At 35.2% G+C, this 18613-nt stretch overlaps 1 protein-coding gene across 1 annotated transcript in view; it reads right to left on the bottom strand.

Annotated features, from left to right (window-relative positions):
• WWC3 (WWC family member 3) overlaps positions 1-18613 on the bottom strand; it is a 515363-nt gene that overhangs the window by 248379 nt on the left and 248371 nt on the right. The window contains exon 4 of the mRNA XM_053705277.1: positions 1433-1636. Within this exon, the coding sequence (XP_053561252.1) occupies positions 1433-1636 (204 nt within the window). The remainder of the gene's footprint in view (positions 1-1432; positions 1637-18613) is intronic.

The following is an 18613-nucleotide window of genomic DNA, read 5'->3' as shown; positions in this document are numbered from 1 at the left end:
CAACTGCATATTTGAACTCATAATCTTGTTTTCATGAATATACTCTTAAATATAATCCCTTATAATCTCTTCCAGTATCTTCCCCACTGCCGATGTCAGGCTTACTGGTCCATGGCTTCCTGGATCAGCCCTGCTTCTCTTTAAAATAAAGTGGCACCACATCAGCTTTATACCTGTTCTGGTGTACTATGCCTGAGGATAATTATTCTTAAAAAAACTTTAGAGTAGAGGTTTGATTATGACTGTGCTACATTTTCTTAAAACCTTTGGGTGTATTCCAACTGGACCTGGAGTTTTATTTTCCTTGATATTATCCAGTTTTTCCCCTGATATCATCTAGAGATAACCCAGCTAATGGTATGGGCTTGTATGTTCTAGTTTGTTTCATTGTCAGTTTCATTGGCTCTTCTCTTATGTATACTGAGGAAAATAAATGGTTTAGCACTCCAGTCTCCATCTGGTCAATATTAATCAAGCTACCCTTCTAGAATTATATTTGATCTATATGTTCTTTCTTAGATTTTTTTCCCCTTTTTGGTTTGTCTTAGAATCCTTTGCAATTAGCCTTTCATTTTCAATTTAGGTTAATCTGATTGCTCTTTTGCATGCTTTGTTACATTCCTTATATTTTTAGAATGCTGATTATGTGCTATTATCTTCGAATAATTTAAATTCCTTATGTTTTTACTTAATTTCTCTTGACACATTTGTACTTAGCCACATTAGCTTGGATTAACTTCTTTTACTTTTATAACCATGTGGTATGTGTTAATATGTATTTTTAACAAAGATCTAAGGGGCTTATTTATTAAGGTGCTAGCAGACATGATCCGATATAGCGGATAATGTTCGCTGCACATCGATAAATGCCCACAGCATACGCTGTTGGCGTTTATCATTGCACAAGCAGTTCTGGTGAACTGCTTGTGCAATGCCGCCATTCGGAGTTTGATCATTCGGCCCCTAAATGTTCTCCTCTGTGTTTTTATTTTAGAGTATTTGTCCCAATTTATGCAATTGAACTATTTCCTTAAATCATTGAAGATAGATTTAAAAATAAAATAAAAGTATTGGTTTAACCCTTGTAACAATTCTTATAGAAGCTGATTTCTTGTGATAACTGTTATCTAAATGTTCTTAAATGTCTATGCCCCCTGATGTTTTATGTCCCTTTGCATTTACAGTAGCATGCCAGTATCAGGTGTGTGTCACAAAGTAACAAAGGATAACAAGTGATTAAAGAAAAAGTTGTTACATATTGTATGCTTTATATGAGTCATAAATCTCGTTAAATAAATCATAATCTCTTTAAATATGAAGAAAGGGAAAGGAGAAGGAAGATTTAAAAGAGACGAAAACTAAGGAAAAAGGAAGAAGATTTGGCTGTTATTGCCCCAAATTATAAGGTCTAGAATGTGGACTGTGTACTTACAGCTGGTGTTTGAGCGACTGTCGTCCTCGCAGAGGTCATGCAGCTGCTGATACTCTTCTTGTGCCAACTCAAAACGCTGCTGTTTGATTTGGTAAATTTCCTTTTTGGCATTAAGAGCCTCCTGGGCAACTACTAAATATTCCTTCAGCATTCGCTCTTGTTCTCTCCTCCATTGCTCTCGAGGATCTTCTATTTGCGTGACCTCTGTAGGGTTGGTGAACAATCAATTAAAAAAATAAAAGCTATATTTGTAATAGCATATGAGGTCAACATAGTAAAAAAGCTATTTTGGCAATATATAGTATTAATAATATCATAGTAATAATATAGTAGTAATAATATCAAACATTTAAATAGGCGTAATCAGCCTGCTAAAGTACATTTGTAATGCACTTCCTTAAAGAGGCATAAAGTACTTTGAGGTTGCAGTATGTGTTTTTTAATTATGTCAAGCAAAGTTTCAATATACTGTACATTACTGATTATTATTATTATTATTTTAATTTTGTGCTGGCTTTTTGCTATAAAATGCTGTAAAAAATGTTTTTTTGAAAAATAATAAATAAATACATTTGTTCAATGCTCCTTAGAGAGGCCAAAAAGCAAATTCTATAACCTAGGTTTTGCCAAACGCCCAAACCAACAACATAAAACACACCTAAAAGTCAGTCTCAGTCTCTCAGTCTCTCTCTCTCTCTCTCTCTCTCTCTCTCTCTTCTCTCTCTTCTTCTCTCTTCTTTCTCTTTCTTTCTCTCCTCTTTCTCTCTCCTCTTTCTCTCTCTCTCTCTCTTTCTCTCTCTCTCTTTCTCTCTTTCTCTCTCTCTCTCTTTTTTTCTCTCTCTCTCTCTCTCTCTTTCTCTCTCTCTCGTCCCAATATGAATCTGCGCTCCTGAGGCAAACTACCTGGTTTTTCCGTGGAAGTATAATATCGTATCAACAAAACAGAAATGAACCAGGATTTTTTTTTTTTCAAATGCAATAGTAAAATTTATTGGCGTTTCGGGGAATTGTCTCCCCTTCTTCAGAACAACAACCACTTCCGGGCAGTGTTCATTACACTCATTTGTAACTCATTTATGTGATATCTTCAAATGGTACCGGAAGCAAACTCAACCAACACCCGGTTAAAATGTGCCAAAAACAAATCAATACTGGGGCTAATTCGCCCTTGTTAAATCATATAATCAACTAAATTCAAAAACCATTCCAGTCACAAACCTGTTATTTACATATAACCGCTTGTTTACAATAACAAATGTGTGCGGTATGTAGCCATGTGTGTCCACAAACAACATCAACTGGAAGTTATGTCACTTCCATTCCTGGACGTACCGGAACAATCATCCTCGTGACGTCACTTCTGAGTAAAATTCAAGCATTATGGACGCACACTGGCTTAGACCCAATATCTTTCATACAAACTATATTGGTAAAACCTTCACTTAATGATGTGGCCAGCATATACACTTAACAACAGTGACCTCTGTGTACGAAATACAATGGGTGAGTATATAGTGAAACCTAAAAAAAATTAAAACTACATAAGAGCAATTATGTACCACCAAAACGTGGTAGTACCTCTAAGTAATTTTACAACTTATCAAGGCATGATAATGCATGGACACATATATGGTAAACGGATCATGTTTTGGAGGCTCATATCATAATAACTATCTTATATTAGATAGCGGTATAGCACTACAGATCTCATCAACACCTGGGATTTACAACATATTTATGAGTTATATTGAAATACTCTATTTTGCCACCTGGTTATAACTAGAGTGAGTGTGTTTCACGGGCGGGGGGAAGCAATAAAATCTGGTCATGGGGGTATGAATGTGACCATGCAAACTACACATAATCTGCCTGCTCTCATATAAACACCTCTGACAGTAATTAAAGGTATATCTCCAGTCCATGGGCTGAAGGCTACCTCAATACTGTCCCCGTCCACAACCATGCTTATTCCCCACCCATTATATAACACATTCCCAGCACTCATTATGTTAAAAAGCCAAAATCGGGCAAAGCGTTAAGTCCCTTAGGGTATATAGTGTCCAGCCTGAACATTCACTCCACCTCTCTTTTTAGAAGCAGTTTATTTCTATCACCGCTTCGTGGTAGCTTGGGAATATGATCAATTAGGATCACTCTAACAGAGGATACCGGATGCCTCGCTTTTATCTAATGGCGGGCCACTGGTTGCTCCGATTCACCTTTCTTTATGGCCTGTCTTATTGCCATTCGATGGTTGGCCATCCATTCTCGCATAGTCCCTTGGATCTTCCCTACATAATTTAGGCCACATGGACAGATAAATATGTACACCACGCGTGTTGTAGTGCATGTTATTTAGTGGTTGATGGTGTATTTTTGGCTACCATGGGGATGGTTGAATTTTCTGGTGGCAATCAGCCTATTGCATGTGGTGCAGTTTGGGCATTTGAAACAGCCCTTTCATGCTCCCCTTGAGTTCTTATTAGTATAGCATCTAATCGGATCTGAAATAACCAAAAGATCTCTAAGGTTGGTGTTACGTCTAAATCCTACTATAGGACAAGTGTCCTTGGCAAATTTCAATTTGGGATCAGAAAGTAGGATATGCCAGAATTCTTTAATAGACTGTCCCACCTTAGAAGTATTTGGGGCTTGTCCAAGGTATATTGTCTTGCTCCTTTCTGTAGAAGCTTGCCCTGTGCGACCCCTTTTACCTGTTCTCTCACTGCTTCAAGGGTTACTTGTTTGTATCCTCTGTTCAAGAATATGTTGTGCATCTCCTGTACCTGTGACTCCCCCTTCTCTCTGTTAGAATTATTCCTAATTGCCATAATATATTGAGATTTAATAATTCCTCTAACCAGGGATGGGGCATAGCAACTGCTCGCCATCAGAATTACGGTCAGTGGGTTTGGAGTACAATGTTGTTTCCAATCCTATTTGTTCCTTAATGATCAATAGGTCAAGAAATTCAAATTGGCTCTCGCTATAGTACATCTTAAATCTAACTGTTGTGTCAGTGTTATTAAATTCTTGAAACCACAGTAGTAGACTTTTCGTATTCCCCCTCCAAATCAAAATTTTTTTGTCGATGTACCTCTTGTAAAATATTACCTAAGGTACATCCTTAGACCAAAGAAATTGGTTTTCAAAACCGGCCACAAATAAATTGGCATATGATGGGGCCATGTTCGACCCCATCACCGTGCCCGTTACTTGGAGGTAAAAAGATTTTTCAAATTTGAAGTAGTTTTTAGTTAGGCAAAATTCTGCCAGTTGTAACACAAATTCAATGGATGGGCCCACATATTTTTTGGAAGCTACTAGTGCCTCTTTCACTTTATCAAGGCCAGTCTGATGGGAAATGATGGTATATAGGCTATTTACATCTAATACCACTAATAGGTCATTGGCCTCTATCTTGATCTCATTCAGGAGTCTAAGTAATTCACTAGAGTCAAGAAAAAAGGCTCTATTATCCTGAACAACCGGTTGTAACAGAAAGTACCCATACAGGGCTATAGGGTTGGAGTAGTGAGTCCCTAGAAGAGACAATAGGACATCCCGGGGGTTTCTCAAGTGTCTTGTGTATCTTAGGTATGGAGTACAGGATCGGAATCCTAGGGCAATCTGTGATCATTTGTTTACCAAGTGATTCAGTTAGATATCCCTGAGTGACACCAAATCCCACAAGAACTTCCAGCTGTTTTTCAAATTTATCAGTTGGATCAAACATTAGTCTTTTGTAGGTGTTGGTGTCATTCAGCTGTGACATAATGTCATCATGGTAGTCTGTATAGTCATGTAGAACAATAGCTCCGCCCTTATCAGCTGGGCAGATTACTATTGTTCTATCATTCTGTAAGCTCTTAATGGCTTCTCTTTGGCCCCTTGTGAGGTTTTCCTTCCATTTTATTTTTGGGAATCTTGCTAATTCCTGCTACTGTACCATCCTAATAAATGTCTTTATACTGGCACTACAATTAGCAGGGTCAAATTAATTTTCTCTTCCTGAAATGTGGAATCCCCTCAGGGGTACCCTTTCTTGATGTTGAAAAAATTCTTTAAGTTGTCTCTGAAACCTGTGTACATCTATCATAAAGTCAAGTTCACCAACTCTTTTATTAGGAACAAAAGAAAGTCCCTTGTTTAACAAACTGGTTTCCTGTTCAGTAAGAGTATGGGAACTTAAGTTTATGACTATGTTGTTCTCTCTAGTTATCTGCCCCTGCGTGGAGGTCTGTGACTGACCCTTCTGTGTCCTGAGAAATGGTCGCCTATATCTCCCCCTTCCCCTCGGGATTGAGTCTAAAACCCTGTGAAACACACTCACTCTAGTTATAACAAGGTGGCAAAATAGAGTATTTCAATCTAACTCATAAATATGTTGTAAATTCCAGGTGTTGATGAGATCTGTAGTGCTATACGGATATCTAATATACAACATGTGTTATTATTATATGAGCCTCCAAACATGATCCGTTTACCATATATGTGTCCATGTGTTATCATGCCTTGATAAGTTGTAAATTCACTTAAAGGTACTACCACGTGTTGGTGGTACACAATTGCTCTTATGTAGTTTTATTTTTTTAAGGTTTCACTATACTCACCCATTGTATTTTGTACACAGTGGTCACTGTTATGTGTATATGCTCGCCACATCATTAAGTAAAGGTTTTACCAATATAGTTTGTATGAAAGACCTGGATATTGGGTCTAAGCCAGTGTTTGTCCGTAATGCTTGAATTTTACGCAGAAGTGACGTCACGAAGATGATTTTTCTGGTACGTCCAGAACCAGAAGTGACGTAACTTCCGGTTAATGTTGTTTGCGGACACACATATCGCACACATTTGTTGTTGTAAACAAGCGGTTATATGTAGATAACAGGTTTGTGACTGGAATGGGTTTTGAATCTAGTTGATGATATAATTTAACAAAGGCAAATTAGACCCAGTAATGATTTGTTTTTGGCACATGTTACCCGTAAGTTGGTTGAGTTTGCTTCCGATACCATTTGAAGATATCACATTAATGAGTTAAAAATGAGTGCAATGAACACTGAAGTGGTTGTTGTAAACTTCCAGGGTTAGGTGTATACTGGAAATGATGTAGGTTTGGTGTTTTTTTCTACAGGAAGAGGGAGGTACCACTTTATGTATTCACTCTATTTAAGCACTGTTTGTATGTGTTATTTGTGTTCTGAAGAAGGGGAGACAATTCTCTGAAACGTCAATAAATTTGACTATTGCATTTTAAAAATCCTGGTTCATTTCTGTTTTTTGATACGACATATATATATATATATATATATATATATATATATATATATATATATATATATATATATATATATATACATACACACATATATATATATATATATATACACACACACACATAAATATATATACTGTATGTGTATATATATATATATATATATATATATATATATATACACACACGCACATATACACACACACAAACATATATAAATTGCAAATGTTTATTTAAAAATTAATAAAAGATTTATAAATAACTGACTAATGATACATAACAGCACTTTTCCAATTTTGCAACATGCTTCTCGTCTTTAGAGCAATCGGAGTATAAATATATACACATAATTCAAATCAAAAACAAAAATGTCAAACCGTGGACGTTATCCTACAATTATTAAATAATATCAATCTATGTTTCAAAATCTGATGTCTCTATATTAAAATCACATTAGATACCTTTAAATCTTGCACGTTAAGTTGTAAGATAAAATGGCTGTGCCACATCACAAATACTATTGTTGCGTCTTTAAATGACGTCAAAGAAGTGCAGATCTTGCAAGCATATTCACAACATTAAGTGAAACATTTTTGAATGCATTTTTCTTTTATTAAAGAACCATGCATGAAAAATGTTGGGTTTCATGTTTCTTTAAATAAGGAGAGAGAAGTGGGGATGAGGATTTAATAAAAATAAACACAATGGGTAGAAGAAGATTTGATCCACTGTTGTCAGCTCCAAGTTTTAAAGGGAAAGTAAACATTGGAAACATTTCCACCATTTACTTTCCCTTTAAGGTCTAAACTGCTTGACCTCAATTTAAATTCTAACAACTTTTATGGGTAACTCATCTCTCAAAAATCATTATTTTATTTTTTAAATTTAAATTGAGATATTTGTTCACATTAAAATTCACAAGAGGATGTAGTTATTAATGAATTGTGATATTCGTTTTTATGTGTTTTGTTGGTGATAATCTATTGAATCCGCATCCAAGATCTGTATTTCTTTGATCATATTTGAAAACACTGACATCAGCAGATTTGGCACGTTCAATAATCTCGCAATTTAGCAGGCAGGGTCTTAAGATATCTGACGTGATGTTAAGGTGGTGACAGCAATTATATTTTACGGGTAAGCAGATGTGTGTCTTTTTTGTTTTTGTTTTGGATCAATAGATCATCATGAGTTCAAATTGCAGGATGGCATCCATAGTGGTACATATGTATTTCCTTTTAATTATTTGGATGTGTATATATTTATTCTCAGACTACTCATGTTATATTTTTGCCTCATGAAATAGCCAGATCTAATTAGGAGAGAGAAATACATTGCAAAATTAGAATAGTGCTTTTATGTATCATTAGTCACAATTATTTTATGGTAAGTACAGTTTTTATGTGGAGCGCCTTTCTTTCAGTAAGTAATGGATATCTTAAAGTTATTTGACATGCTATGAGGCACCCCTGTCTTTTTTGTTCTTCTAACTTAATGGGAATTTTAGATGGTTCTACAGCCAAGATGGATGAACTATGCATTCTGATAGCTTTTGAAATAGTCTAATAACTTTTTATTTTTTTGTTATTTTACAAAGATCATTTTTTTTTTTGCACATATGATAGATAATTAAATAGACAGACAGATACATATTTTAACATTTCATAAATAGACTAAAATGTTCTTTTACGCTTCCATTTGTATAACAAAATTCAGTCTGTTTATTCTGATTTTTTACTAAATATATTTTGAAATGTATTTATTTTTTTATAGCGGTTTCAAGAGCTTATATTTATTATTAATATAACGGGTTTCCTGTGTAATATTTGTAGATGATATTTTTTTATATCAATAAGAATATTTTGTCAACTTTTATTAAAACTATATTATCTCAAGAAGATAATTCACTAATATCTGGATAACTACCTCCATAAGATATAGAGATTTTCTTGCTAGAGAATAGTTTGAATTATTACTGTATCTAGTTTATTGCCATTAAGCATGGGCATCTAGATAATTTGTTATGTACCAAAGTTGAAAAAGGCGGCTTCTTTCGGCATTTGGATCTTTTTGGAGCCAAATTTATTCTTGTAAAAGTTTCACTTTCACAAGAACAAATGCAGCTTTACTACAGAAAACATTTTTTGTATTAATAAATTACCCTTACACATACAGGTCTTAATTTACACTAACCTGATGAGCGCAGATTCTGTTTGCACTCAAGAACACCTGTTTACTTTCAACTTGTAATACGTGCACAAGTTTCCCAAATGCAATATGGTCTTTTCACAATCAATTACCATTGCACAGCTATTACAAGTCTTGAAAAATCGCGATTGCATGTGTGCATTCGCCTTTAAAACAACAATCCTTTCCACGCTCGAAGAGCTGTAGTTAACAGTTTTGCGCAACATAAGTTTCACAAAACACTTCAAAAATACATTACAAACTACAGCTACACTCATATTAACACTGTCTAATAAAAATTATTATAAAAAAATATTGCACACAAAAGATAGGAGATCTCCGGTGTTAGAAAAAAAAAGGCGATGAAGGGATTTTACTTTGACATACATACACATACATAGAGAAATATGGATTTATATGTATAGAGATATGTTTAACTATGGAGAAAATAAAAAGATTTTACATTACAATCTTATGCACATTAAACAATATCTCAGAGGAATTTTCAAAGAAATATTAGCATATAGATTTCGAGATATCTATATATATATATAATATATATATAATATATATATATATATATATATATATATATATATATATATATATATATATATATATATATATATATATATATATATATATATATATATATAGAAAGTAATGAAGAGTGCACTCACCAGGACTTTTCAAAGTTTTATTCCAATTATGTGAACGTTTTCGGGGGATTAGCCCCTTCCTCAGACATACAAAATACAATACATATTGTATTTTGTATGTCTGAGGAAGGGGCTAATCCCCCGAAAACGTTCACATAATTGGAATAAAACTTTGAAAAGTCCTGGTGAGTGCACTCTTCATTACTTTCTATTTACCTATCTGCTGCACCCTGGGCATGTGATTTGGATTTCTGGAGTGCTTGTCTACTTTGAACTTATTATATATATATATATATATATATAATATATATATATATATATATATATATATATATATATATATATATATATATATATATATATATATATATATATATATATACTGTATATATTCATATACATATCTTGCTATATATAGATATATCAGTCCAAAAATCATATATATATATATATATATTTATAAATAAATAGAATATATTCCGTTCTGAAAACATTTTTGCATTATGAAATATTCACATTTTCATGTACACTTTTCGAGGAGAATACGTCAGGGGCTTTGCGCAACAGATGAGGGTTTTAGTGTTCTTTTTCTTTCTATTTGTCTTTTCCATTTACTTCTATGGGGAATATGTGAACGCGCACACGATTTGGCTGTTTGGATTACGCGGCTTAACACGTGCAAAATAAGTTATTTTGCAATTTATAATAGCTGCACAACCCCAAATGCGAAAAAGCCAAAATGCATGCAGTGTTTTCGCAACTGATTTTCCGCATAACTTGTAATCTTGTCCAGTGTTTATGGCTAAATTTATTAGGGACTTGGGATGTTTAGGGGGTTTTCACCGTATTGTGGGTGGGGCTGTGTCAAAAGGGGTGGATAGTGGATGGGATTATGTGCACCTTGTGAGTCGTGGGTGTGTCTGAGTTTTTTGGTGGGTGTATCTGGGTGGTGTGTGGGCAGGTCTAAGGGAAGTTCTGCAAATAGGGACATATGGCTGTCTCAGAGGGACAGAGCTCAGAATCAGGGACTGTACCTTTCAAAAAGGGATAGTTGGAAGGTCTGCATTTAGAGCCTTCTCTAATTAACAGTAATAACCACACTGATCTAAACATCACTCTGTTTCCTAACACTTGAGCTAATCCATCTAACTATTGGTGGCATTCCAAAAAGGAGTAATAACACATAACATTTCTGTCCCATGAACAATACAACAATCAGCACAGATGGGTGAATAAAATGTTTCAGCCTCTCAGCTTATGTCAACGACTAATTTTAAAGACTAATTGATGATTAATGGAAATGGTCATAGAATCAATTGGTCTTCTCTGATGAGTTTTTGTTCCAAATGTTTAAGTGTTTTATTAATTTATTCCATCCTTATCATTGATTGGCTGAGATTCTTGCAAATACAAGAAGGTGATAAGATGTGTGGGAATTTCTAAGCAATGTGTTCTGGTGTCTACCAATATAGTCTTGCTTTATTATCTCATACCAGTATTGCTACAGGATATCACCACCATATTATCTCCCATTGTTGTTTTCTGAAAGGGAAAACATCATTTATGTAAGAACTTACCTGATAAATTCATTTGGTTCATATTGGCAAGAGTCCATGAGCTAGTGATGTATAGGATATACATTCCTAGCAGGAGGGGGCAAAGTTTCCCAAACCTTAAAATTCCTATAAATACACCTCCCACCACACCCACAACTCAGTTTAACGAAAAGCTAAGTAGTGAGGTGATAACAAAAGGAGTAAAAAAGCATACAAAAAGAGGAACTGGAAATATAATTGTGCTTTTATACAACAAAAACATAACCACCATAAAAAGGGTGGGCCTCATGGACTCTTGCCAATATGAAAGAAATTAATTTATCAGGTAAGTTCTTGCATAAATTATGTTTTCTTTCAGAGTTGCAAATTGATCAACCGAAGCTTCATTCTGAAAAAGCCCAAGAAATGGCGACTGAGCTTAGTAGAATGTGCTGTAAATCTCTGAGGTGGAGCCTGCCCTGCCTCCAAATAAGCCTTGAGAAACAAAAGTTTTAACCAGGTTGCCAAGGAAATGGCAGAGGCTTTCTAACCTTTTCTGGAACCAGAAAAACAACCAATAGACTAGAAGTCTTCTGAAATTCTAGTTACCTCGATATAGAATTATAAAGCTTTTACCACATCCAAATGATGTAAAGAACTCTCAAAGAATTATTTAGGATTAGGACACAAACAAGAAACAACAATTTCTCTACTAATGTTGTTCAAGTTCAAAACCTTAGGAATAGAAAAAATAAAAAAGTCCACAAAGCAACTTATCTAGATGAAAAATCAGATGAGACACATAAGAGAAGGCTGCTAAATGAGAAACTCTTCTAGCAGAAGCGATAGCCAAGAGAAACAACACTTTCCAAGAAAGTAAATAATCCTCAAAGAAAACATAAGCTCAAAAGAAAGAGCCTACAAAATCCTTAAACCAGATTAAGACTCCAAAAAAGGAGAAATTAATAACTTAACAGGCTTGATACAAACCAGAGCCTGAACAAAACAGTGAATATCAGGAAATAAACAGAAAGAACAGAGATTTGTCCCTTCAAAAAAATTTTTAGACAAACTTAATCCAAACCATCCTGAACAAACTGTAAAATCCTTGGAATTCTAAAAGAATGCCAAGAGAATTTTTGAAAAGCACACCATAAAATATAGGTTTTCCAAACCTGATAATACATGTTCCTTGAAACAGACTTATAAGCCTGCAACATAGTGAAAAAAAACTGAGTCAGAGAAACCTCTATGACTAAACACTAATCAATTTTCATACCTACAAATTAGTAATTTGAGATCCCGAAGGAAAAAACGGCCATTGAAACAAGAGGGCTGGCAAAACCGAAGCTTCATTCTGAAAAAGTCCAAGAAATTGCGACTGAACTTAGTAGAATGTGCTGTAAATCTCTGAGGTGGAGCTTGCCCTGCCTCCAAATAAGCCTTGAGAAACAAAAGTTTTAACCAGGATGCCAAGGAAATAGCAGAGGCTTTCTAACCTTTTCTGGAACCAGAACAACAACCAATAGACTAGAAGTCTTCTGAAATTCTAGTTACCTCGATATAGAATTATAAAGCTTTTACCACATCCAAATGATGTAAAGAACTCTCAAAGAATTATTTAGGATTAGGACACAAACAAGAAACAAAAATTTCTCTACTAATGTTGTTCAAGTTCACAACCTTAGGAAGAGAAAAAATAAAGAAGTCCACAAAGCAACTTTTCTAGATGAAAAATCAGATAAGGAGACACATAAGAGGGGGTTGATAAATGAGAAACTCTTCTAGCAGAAGCGATAGCCAAGAGAAACAACACTTTCCAAGAAAGTAAATAATCCTCAAAGAAAATATAAGATCAAAAGAAAGAGCCTACAAAATCCTTAAACCAGATTAAGACTCCAAAAAAGGAGAAATTAATAACTTAACAGGCTTGATACAAACCAGAGCCTGAACAAAACAGTAAATATCAGGAAATAAACAGAAAGAACAGAGATTTGTCCCTTCAAAAAATGTGTAGACAAACTTAATCCAAACCATCCTGAACAAACTGTAAAATCCTTGGAATTCTAAAAGAATGCCAAGAGAATTTTTTAAAAGAAAATATAGGTTTTCCAAACCTGATAATAAATGTTCCTTGAAACAGATTTCAGTCAGAGAAACCTCTATGACTAAACACTAATCAATTTTCATACCTACAAATTAGTAATTTGAGATCCCGATGGAAAAAAATGGCCATTGAAACAAGAGGGCTGGCCAAAGAAAAAGCGGCCAAGGATGGCAACTGCACATCTGGACAAGATCCACATACCAAACTTATGAAGCCATGTTGATGCTATTAGAAACACATGAGTCTGTTCCAATATGATCTTGGAGATCACCCATGGAAGAAAAAAATAGAGGCAGAAACATGTAGCCAGGTTGCAAAACCAAGACACTGCTAATGCATCCACCATCTACGCCTGAGGATCCCTGGACCTGAAAAGGTACCTTGGAAACTGAGGAAACACATCTGTATAAAGATACCACTTTCCCGGATGTAAAGTCTGATGGCTGAGATAATCCACCTCCAAAATGTCTAAACCTGAGATATGAATAGATATTAGACAGGAGATGAATTCCATCTAAGAATATTTTTATGATACTTCTCAAGTGCTAAGGAACTGTGAGTCCCTATTGATGATTGACATATGCCACAGTTGTGAAATTGTCTGTCTGAATGCAAAATGAAAAATTCTCGTAAAAGAGGCGAAGCCTGAAAGAGCTCTGAAAATAGCACAGAGTTTTAAAATATCGATTGATAATCTTGCCTCTTGAGGTTTCCAAACACCTTGTGTTGTCAAAGACCCTCAGACAGCTCCCCAATCTGTAAGAATATAATCCAGGAAGGATGAACAAAAGGAGGCCCCCTGAAAAAAACAATGCAATTATAATCACCAAATCAGAGAGAGTTGAGTGTTGGAATTAAGAATATCAAATGTGATATCTGAAAATAATCCCTGTACCATTGATTCAGTATGCAAAGCTAAAGAGGTCTCAGATGAAAAACGAGCAAAAGGAACCACGTCCGATGCTGCAGTTATAAGACCTAAAACTTCCATGCACATAGCCACTGAAAGGAATGTTCTAGACTGTAAGTTTAGACAGGCTAATGCCAATTACAATTGACTCTTGTCCAATACAGACAAAGCCATGAACACTGAATCCATCTAGAAACCCCCTAAAAGGTGACCCTTGTCTAAGGAATCACAAAACTCTTAGGTAGATTAAATCCTCTAACCAAGTCTTGAAGAAACAAAACTAGTTGATTCATGAGAGATTCTAATAAATGAAAACTTTACGCTAATACCAAGATACCATCCAAATAAGGAAGCACCACAATACCGTTTATTAATAGTTATTAACTAGTTAATAACTTCGTAGTTAAAATAAGTACAAATTTACCTGTAAAATAAATCCTAACCTAAATTACACCTAACACTACACTATCATTAAATTACATAAATTACCTACAATTAACTACAATTAAATTAAATAAACTAAAGTAGAAAAAAAAACCCACTAAATTACAGAAAATAAAAAAGAATTACATTTTTTTAAACTAATTACACTTAATCTAATCCCCCTAATAAAATAAAAAAGCCCCCCAAAATAATAAAATTCCCTACCCTATACTAAATTACAAATAGCCCTTAAAAGGGCCTTTTGCGGGGCATTGCCCCAAAGTAATCAGCTCTTTTACCTGTAAAAAAAAATACAATACCCCCCAACATTAAAACCCACCAACCACACATCCAACCTTACTCTAAAACCCACCCAATCCCCCCTTAAAAAAAACCTAACACTACCCCCTTGAAGATCACCCTACCTTGAGCCGTCTTCACCCAGCCGGGCACAAGTGAACCTCTAGAGGGGCAGAAGTCTTCGACCGATCCGGCGAGAAGAGGACATCCAGACCGGCAGAAGTCTTCATCCAGGCGGCATCTTCTATCTTCTTCCATCCGGAGCGGAGCGGGTACATCTTGAAGACATCAGACGTGGAGCATCCTCTTCCATCCCTGTTGGTTGATGCAATCAGCCAATAGGATTAAACTTCAATCCTATTGGCTGATCCAATCAGCCAATAGGATTGATCTTACATTCTATTCTCTGATTGGAACAGCCAATAGGGTTTTAGAGTAGGGTTGGTTAGATGGGTGGTGGGTTTTAATGTTGGAGGGTTTGTAATTTTTTTTACAGGTAAAAGAGCTGATTACTTTGGGGCAATGCCCCGCAAAAGTCCCATTAAAGGGCTATTTGTAATTTAGTGTAGGATAGGGCTTTTTGTTATTTTGGGGGGCTTTTTTATTTTGTTAGGGGGATTAGGTGTAATTAGTTTAAAAATCTTGTAATTATTTTATTATTTTCTGTAATTTAGTGTTTGTTTGTTTTTTGTACTTTAGATAATTTTATTTAATTTTATTTAATTGTAGTTAATTTAGGGAATTAATTTAATTATAGTGTAGTGTTAGGTGTAATTGTAACTTAGGTTAGGTTTTATTTTACAGGTATATTTGTATTTATTTGAACTAGGTAGTTATTAAATAGTTAATAACTATTTAATAACTATTGTACCTAGTTAAATAAATACAAAGTTGCCTGTAAAATAAAAATAAACCCTAAGATAGCTACAATGTAAGTATTAGTTATATTGTAGCTATCTTAGGGTTTATTTTATAGGTAAGTATTAAGTTTTAAATAGGAATTATTTATTTAATGCTAGGAATATATATTTAGATTTATTAAAATTATATTTAAGTTAGGGGGTGTTAGGGTTAGACTTAGGTTTAGGGGTTAATAAATTTAATATAGTGGCGGCGGTGTAGGGGGGCAGATTAGGGGTTAATAAATATAATGTAGGTGGTGGCGGTGTAGGGGGGGCAGATTAGGGGTTAATAAGTATAATGTAGGTGGCGGTGGGCTCCTGGAGCGGCAGTTTAGGGGTTAAACACTTTATTTAGTTGCGGTGGGGTCCGTGAACAACGTTTTAGGGGTTAATACATTTATTAGAGTTGCGGTGGGCTCCGGGAGCTATCTTAGGGTTTATTTTATAGGTAAGTATTTAGCTTGAAATATGAATTATTTATTTAATGCTAGGAATATTTATTTAGATTTATTTAAATTATATTTAAGTTAGGGGGTGTTAGGTTTAAAGGTTAATAAATTTAATATAGTGGCGGCGGTGTAGGGGGGGCATATTAGGGGTTAAAAAATATAATGTAGGTGGCGGCGGTGTAGGGGGGCAGATTAGGGGTTAATAAATATATTGTAGGTGGCGGCGGTGTAGGGGGGGCAGATTAGAGGTTAATAAGTATAATGTAGGTGGCGGTGGGCTCCGGGAGCGGCGGTTTAGGGGTTAAACACTTTAGTTGCGGCGGGGTCCGTGAGCGGCGGTTTAGGGGTTAATAAATTTATTACAGTTGCGGTGGGCTCCGGGAGCGGCGGTATAGGGGGGTAAACAGTATAGTATAGTGTGGGTGTTTAGTGACAGGGTACCAAGAAAGCTGTAAAAAAGTCGAAGAGCAGCGAGATCGATGACTGTTAGTTAACAACAGTCCGCTGCTCATCATACCGTACTTGGTGCGCAGCTTTTTGACAGCTTTTTTGATCATTTTGGAGAACGTATTCAGGTCCGCGGCAGCGATGTTAGGCGATCTTAGGCGAGCGTATTAGTGCCGTTGAATGCAGGTAAGTTGACGCTTTGATAAATAGATGCCAATGTGCATACTGCCGATTCCAATGAGACATACATATATAGACTATAATAAAATATATATAAATATATCAAAATCATCCAAGTATAAACCATTATGTTTTGTTTTTTTGTTATTTACTTACCTGCCCTTATGTGAGCTAAAAATGGACTATTTTAAGATAATTGCCTCTAAATAGTGATTAATGCAGTTAATGATTCTACAGTTTAATGTTCTCTAGCAGCTTTTTACATGATCTTTAGGCTTTCCTAATTATAATTCTTAAAAATGCATTTGTGAATGGCATATCTTGGCTGTTAGCACAGCTTTTTTGCATTTTTGGCCAAGTAACTAAAATGTGTGCACCCTTTAATATGGAGTGTTTTCACACCTGAAAATTTTGTAAATACAGTAAACAACTTAATCATATTTAAAATAGGCTGAAATAAAAACACACACTCTGATACACACTCTCACCAACACATACAATCTCTCATGAGCACTCTCACACAAGCACCTCTATGGAGGCTCGTCCATATGGACAGCATGCACTCTGCCCAATCATTTAAAATGCTTCCCCAAAAATAAAAATAAATATATTTTTGTTATCATAATCATTTTTTTATTCTCATATAGATTGCAAATATTTTAGGAAAATAAATACTTTTAAAAAATTAATCAAACGGCAGCAAAGGCTGTATGCAATTTTTCCTTCCTTTTCTCTCTGCCTTTTTCTCCTTTAATTAGTATTAAGTGCATCTCCATCTAGTACACTGTAGGCAGGGCTAAATGCATTTTGACCCACCAGTGTCCTATACATAATAATGTAAAAAAAAAAAAACTTGGTGGGGCTGATCTTACTGTAGCCCTCCCACATCCTGTAGTGCTCACTATCTGTAAGCTTTTATTTGTCACTAGGGTGGGACATTCAGCTACAGGAAGAGAGGCCATTTCAGTTCCTAGGATTGGGATCTGTGTTTTTTTTATCAAGCTGAAAATGTGAGTACTTACAGGAGTTATAAAGGCTTGCTTGGAGACACATGGAATTATACCTCTGTGTTCGATTCAGCCTCAATTTTAACAGACTTTAGGAAATTCCTAAATTATACAGAATCTCCCACACTGTCTATATCTCTTCAGATACAAAGTTATGCCCCTTCAGAATTCTGTTATAGAGAGCCCTGCCTACGAAGTACATTACCACCTGCAGTGATCTGTTTTAGAGAGTCATGCCTGCAGTGCACATGCAAGTATATACAACAACAAGACATTCACTAATAAGAAGAGATATGTTAGCATACATATATAGCACACTTGCAAATGGAGGACTAGACTGTTGTTTCACTGTCGCAAAACAAAACAAACGCAGAGCTACAAAATATCTGGATCCACAGAAACAATGTAAATTAAAAAAAAATTGGGCAAACCACAAGTTCAGAAGTGCGTCTTCAATGAGTACAATAGTGAATACAATCACCATAAAAACATAATTTATGCTTACCTGATAAATTCCTTTCTTCTGTTGTGTGATCAGTCCACGGGTCATCATTACTTCTGGGATATAACTCCTCCCCAACAGGAAATGCAAGAGGATTCACCCAGCAGAGCTGATATAGCTCCTCCCCTCTACGTCACTCCCAGTCATTCGACCAAGGACCAACGAGAAAGGAGAAACCAAGGGTGAAGTGGTGACTGTAGAATAATTTAGAAAATATTTGCCTGCCTTAAAAAAAAAAAAAAAAAAAAAAAACAGGGCGGGCCGTGGACTGATCACACAACAGAAGAAAGGAA

The sequence above is a fragment of the Bombina bombina genome, chromosome 3 (assembly GCF_027579735.1).
Source record: "Bombina bombina isolate aBomBom1 chromosome 3, aBomBom1.pri, whole genome shotgun sequence".
In the NCBI taxonomy this organism is placed as follows: domain Eukaryota; kingdom Metazoa; phylum Chordata; class Amphibia; order Anura; family Bombinatoridae; genus Bombina; species Bombina bombina.
This window is presented reverse-complemented; position numbering and strand designations above follow the sequence as displayed.